This window comes from Alexandromys fortis, unplaced genomic scaffold, assembly GCF_014885135.2.
Source record: "Alexandromys fortis isolate MF-2015 unplaced genomic scaffold, M_Fortis_MF-2015_v1.1 scaffold_52, whole genome shotgun sequence".
Lineage (NCBI taxonomy): Eukaryota > Metazoa > Chordata > Mammalia > Rodentia > Cricetidae > Alexandromys > Alexandromys fortis.
The window spans coordinates 9,763,816-9,769,893 of record NW_026067929.1 but is presented as its reverse complement, the minus strand read 5'-3'; the positions used below and the strand labels follow the sequence as shown (position 1 = coordinate 9,769,893).

The window sequence follows — 6,078 nt, the reverse complement described above, 5'->3', positions numbered from 1 at the left end:
TATGCCCCTATTTTTTAAGTTGTGATTTTTGATGCACACAACCCTAGTTTTTACTTTTAAAGTGGACAGACACCTTAGGACAGATTTTAAAGGCATGTTGCTTTTATTTGAGTTTTGTCTAAGCATGCCTGTGTAACATAAAAAAAATCCATAAAATTGTAGATGATCCAGGTAAGGTCAAACAAAAATTAACTGTTATTGCTACTATTTTTTGTAGAGAATGTTAACAGAGGTGGGTTACCCTACTATTTAATAAGCATACTGGCTACCTGGCTATCTGATATCGCATTCCCTTCTAAATTTAAATTTTCATTTCTTTTGAAAAACGAAAGCATGTTTCTGGCTCAGGCTTGTTAAGTTGGATGGTACTAAAGCCAGAGATTTCATTACTACCAGGCTCCTTTTCATCATGCAAAGTCACAGGTTTATATATATAAAGCTCCCCCCATTTTTCAGTAGGAGAAAAGTAAACTGTGAAAACTTCTGAGGGATCACTGGTTAGAACACCATACAACACTTTGAAAATCAGTCTCTAGTTATCAGAAAGAAAAGATATATGCCAGCAATAAGAAATGATTCTCAGAATAAAATAAAGGTACTTCAGATTTTTAAATAAACCTTGGAAGGTAGCAAAGAGTTAACAACGCAAACATAGCAAGGAAACTCGCGATAATGTATCCATGAGCTGTTGGGGTCCTGTGCAGTTTGGGCTTTTTGAGTGGCTGTTGTGCCTGATTGAAGGCTAAGGTTTGTAATTGCGTGTTTTCTTCATACAGGCTTGCTTCTCTGCTAGGCAGCTGGTGGAGATATTTCTACAGAACCGTAGTAGTCCATCTATTTCTAAGGAGGACTTTAAGCAGCTAAGTCCAGGGATTGTCCAGCAACTACTCAGCTGCTCTTGCCAAATGCCCAAGGACCAGCAAGAAAAGCCCCCACCCACCACTCTGGAGAGTAAGTCTGGGTTCCTCACCAGTGTGCACAATGCATGTGGTAATAGCAGGAAATGGAGAACACAGGAAATGGGTAAAAAGAGCGGTCCTAAGCACTATGTATTTTCCAACTTATTTAGTCCTCTATGTAGTGAGGAGTAGCTGCTTTCTTTCTCATTTTACATATGAAGAAGCAGAGATATGCATATGTTAGGCCATAGCTTAGAAGTTACACACATGATCACATTGGAAGTCAAACCTGAGCAAGTCAGTTCTGGAGTCCTTGATTCTGTTTGCTCTGATGTTTTCCAGTGAATTTTATTTTTTTGTCACCATTGAGACAGAGTTTTTCTTTGAAACCCAGGTGGGATTCCCCCTGCTTTGTTCTCCCAAATGCTTGCTGGAATCATGGATATGTACCAATATGTGAAATTGTTTTCAAAGAACATTTAATATTTTGTATATAATTCTTGTACATTGTTTCTGTCCTTCATATTTGAATAAATCGTGAAGCAACTTAAATTCCACGATTCTTAAGGGGTCTGAAGAAAGATGAACCAGTAAGTGTTTACTAGGGAACCAAGGGAACCTGACTTGGGTTCCTAGCACCCAAGCAAAAAAGCTGGTGTAGTGGCATGTGCCTGCAGTGTCAGTTCTGGGGAAGTAGAGACATGAGTATCCTAGGGGCTTGTAATATAGACAGAGTGATAAATTCTAGGTTCGGTGAGAAACTCTGCTTTAAAAAATAACACAGAGCGGTTGAGGAAAACATTGTATTGATATCAGCCTCCACATTCATGAATGTGCATACACACACACACATACACACACACATCTCTATAGTTCCTTCGTAGTTGAGAAGTGGCAGGGTAAAAGAGAAAAACATATCAGTATTGGAATCGGAAATGTATACCTGAGACATATCCTTTATTCTCAGTTACTGTGTGATCATAAGCAATTTCTATTTCCACTTCTTGGGATTGGCTTTTTTCAACTCACTGGGAAGTGGGTGACATTGTACAGGACTTTCAGCAATTCACACATCCTGGAACCTGTGAAACATGAGGGCATATTGGGGTAAATAAAGGCACAAGAGCTGGTCTGTGTTGGAGGTGCCCAATTCAGGGAGATGACAGACTTCTAGAGTGGTTGGTGGCCTTAGCAGTGCAGGGATCAATAACTACTCTCCTGGATCCCACTGAGTTACTATAGCAGTGACTCATTGATTTTTATAGGGAACCTACAGGTTCAGATTGGATAGAGTTAAAAAATATGTGAAATACATTGAAGCACTATATGTTTAAGACCTTTCCTCAAAATGGTGGCCAAGAATAGCTATGATATATTGAAAATATAAACCTAAGCACTTCCATTAATATGACCATACATCTGATATATATGAACAATATATATGTGATATATAATTGATGTATATATACATTTTGATATATATAAATATATATGAGTATACATAGTTAGAACATGGTCTCTGTGATAGACTGTAATGCCTACCATTTAAAAAGTGAATTATTCAACTACTCATCTGTAAGTTACAATGGATTCTTGAGCAGTAGTAGTTCATTTTATATGTTTTTTGTAAACAAAACATGCTATGTTTATGTTTATGACCTTTCCCCCAAATTGTGGCCTATACCTATACTTTAGGTATAGGTGGCTATACCTAAAACTTCATAGCTACTGGAAGGAAAAATACTTCATGAAGGTGAGAAGCCCAGAAACTGGACATGTGTGCTCACCGATGCCCACAAGTGATGGGGACAGTAGTGTGATACTTATGAGCATGGTGTGCTGTTCATACTCCCACCACCTGGCATGGTGCCTGGTGTATACAAACCCCTTGTAGAAAAGCTGTTTGAACCTAAGATATATGAAAAATGAGGTGGATTATTTATCCTCTTTTTTTGAACTTCTAGACTCTTCTAGGGAAATCTTCTTTAAAAATATACCATTGATAGCATACAGTAAAGAACACGTTTTAATAGCGGTCTCTGCAATTTAAAATGTGGCATTATGTAATTAACGAAGGCTTTAAAACTTAGAGCAATGTAAGATGCTGCATTAAAGTGGGAGGGACACAGGGAGACATTAATAAGGAAACAGAGTTCAGTGGGTTTTAACTTATGCCTTAAGTGCCACCCTCAATCTCATTTCTAGGAAGGACACATATGACCATGTCCAGATAAAATTTTAGACCTGCTTTAAGTGGCTGCTCAGGCAAGGCCAATAATTTAGTGTGTAGTTCAAGTTCTGTCACAATGGGAAATGTTGAGAGAGAAACTCTTGTTAAATTATAAGTCACCAATCAAGATACCATGCCTGGCCTGGGGCTGAGGACAACAGCAATCCTTTTACAACACATCAGAAAGTTTATCATTTTCGAGATATCCCACCTGCAAGAAAGAAGGCAAAATCTAACTCACTGAGGACCTAAGCAGACTTTAAAAGCTCCAAAGTTATGGAAATGTCCATTTTCCCTGCAGCATTGCTTTGTTGTTGCCCACAGGACAAAGAGAAGAACAGGGTATAGGATGTGAGATCCATGCAGACTTAATGTGTCTTATGAGAGTTTTTTTTTTTTTGTTTTTTGACACTTAATGGTCTCTTTTAGGTACTTTAGAAATCTCGAGTTGCCCATGTTGAAATTCTAATAACTTTGTGTATTTAGGTGAGAACCATGGCACTTGAGAATAAAGTCCAGCTGGGAATGGATGGGCTATGAAAATCTTCAAAGATGTTTTAATAGCATGGGAGTCCTTGTGTTCTTAATATATTAGAAAGAAATAAAACAGCTGTGTAGGTATATGACCATCCCAGCCATCCTTAAAGTTATTAAAATTAATTGTAGTGAAATATGCACATCATAAAATTTATCTTCACTCTTTTCTACAGATACAAAGGAAGGGAGCCAGGCCCCATGAGTTCTCAGCACATGCTGTACCACTTGGATTGTACTCCCGGCTCCTAATTGCCTTGCTTTGTGTAATTCAGCAGTGCTCTGTATATTCACATAACTATGAAACAACTATGTTTTTTATTTCCAAATCGAGAAAACCAGCTCTTCATAGTCCCCTAGGCCATATGGAGAGGCACCACAGTGAAGAGGTAGCAGAGGAGGTGAGAAGATTGATAACTGACAATTTCTTTCCTCTTCTTGGTACACTACCAACTCCCTTGATCCCGGTAAAATGAGAACTAGAAATAAGTAAATCTCCCTCTTAAAACTTATTGCTGTGTGTCCCTCTGCATCATTAAAATGATCTGATGTGAAGGGTGAGCCTCCTAGAAAACCTGAGTGTGATGGGAAAGGAACATTATTTTCTTAATAAATTTATATTTGTTCTTTGACAATTTCATGCTCATGTAGAATGTATTTTGTTTATAGCTACCTCTAATTCTCCTCTTCCACTAACCTCAATCCCCAACACATCCCCCAACTTCCTGTTCTCTTCTTTAAAAAATAAAAACAATAACAAACAAACAAACAAATTAACCAGGGCGTCACGTTAGTGGTGCTCACATGCTGATGAGCCATTCAGCTGAGCTTGGGAAACCTACCAGCAGTCACATCCCTGAAAGATATGACTACCTCTCCATCCCCTCAGCTAGGAGTGGGGCCTCATGGTCACCTCCAGCAAGATTCTTCTAATATAATAAACTTGAAGAGAATATTTTCTTTGAGACTACAGTTGAAGGGGTAGAGATAGCCAGGCAGGAACGGCTATGCACAGCTTTTAGAGAGGACCCAGATTTGGTTCCTCACATTCAAGTCAAATGACTTACAACTGCCTGTAACTCCAGCTCCAGATAATCTAATGCCTTTGGCATCTGTAGGCACCTACACAGTGACACGCACAAACATAGGTGTAGTCACAGGCTGCTCGTTCATTTCTCAGTCACCCAGACCCAAAATAATAACACAGAAACTATAATAATTGCAACACTGCTTGGTCTGCTACTTAGGCATCTTATTAACTAACTCTAACATCTTAAGTTAACCTATTTCTATTATTTTGTGTATTGCCACAAGGCTGTGGCTTACCAGGTATAATTCTGGTGTCTGTCTCCTTCAGCAGCTACATGGTGGTGGCTGCATGGCATCTCCTCAACTGCACCTACTATCTCTGTATATATATCTTCCAGCCTGACTATATTCTGCCCTGCTGTAGGCCCAAGTCAGATTCTTTATTAACCAAAGGTAATAAAACATATTCAATGCATATAGAAGGGAATCCCACATCACCTTTCTTTTTCTGTCTAAAAAAAAAGGTTTTAACTTTAACATAGCAAAATTACATACAGCAAAACAGTTATCAAGCAAGAATTATAGTTAGAATATTTAGTACATTTACATTTCACAAATTAAGAAAAATATACTATCATTTATCATATCTTTATGAGTTTTCTATTGAATCTATCTTTTATAATTATAACTACCTTTCTTTAACTCCATCAAAGACTCCAGAAGGATATAGTATTACCTAAGTAAACAGGAAATGCATTGTAAGCAACTTCCAAAATTCTAGAATTCACAAAGACATCTCACTGCCTGGACAATCACCCAAGTTCTTCTGCAACATAGGGGCATCCATCTTCAGCCTACAGGCACATAGTATCTGACAGACTCTTCCATGAAGCAGGAAATATCAAAGACAGTTCTGCCTATATTGGCAGTTGGTCAATCAATTTCTTCTGTGTCCTGCAGAATGTCTGGCAGACTCTTTCATGAAGTGGGAACCCAGAAGGGCTGTCTCACCTTCTTTAGACAAATTCAGCAGGCATTTTTCTGTGGGTTCTGCATGTCCATTTTATATAGTATATCATCCATCAGTTCAGACAAGAGACGTTTCTTGCCCAAATGGCTAACATACTCCATAAGAAGTATGTTATGAAGCCTCTTTCATGCCCATCATCCTCTTGAAGTACATTGGTGCTATCAGGTGCAGATGTCATGAAAAGTCCTAAGTTCTTAAAACATTTTAGATGCCATGTTCTGTAAGTCTTTGAAATGTTTGAAGAATATCTATCCAACTGAAATATATCTCTGTACATCTAGAAAACCTAACATGACTACAAGTTTGACTATTATAGATAACTATCTATTAACCTGTATTTTAAATTATACATTATA

At 38.1% G+C, this 6,078-nt stretch overlaps 1 protein-coding gene across 6 annotated transcripts in view; it reads left to right on the top strand.

Moving 5' to 3' along the window:
• Slc39a12 (solute carrier family 39 member 12) overlaps positions 1–6,078 on the top strand; it is a 110,048-nt gene that overhangs the window by 39,056 nt on the left and 64,914 nt on the right. For all 6 annotated transcript variants that reach the window (XM_050144754.1, XM_050144755.1, XM_050144752.1 and 3 more), the window contains exon 5: positions 777–951. In XM_050144754.1, the coding sequence (XP_050000711.1) occupies positions 777–951 (175 nt within the window). The remainder of the gene's footprint in view (positions 1–776; positions 952–6,078) is intronic.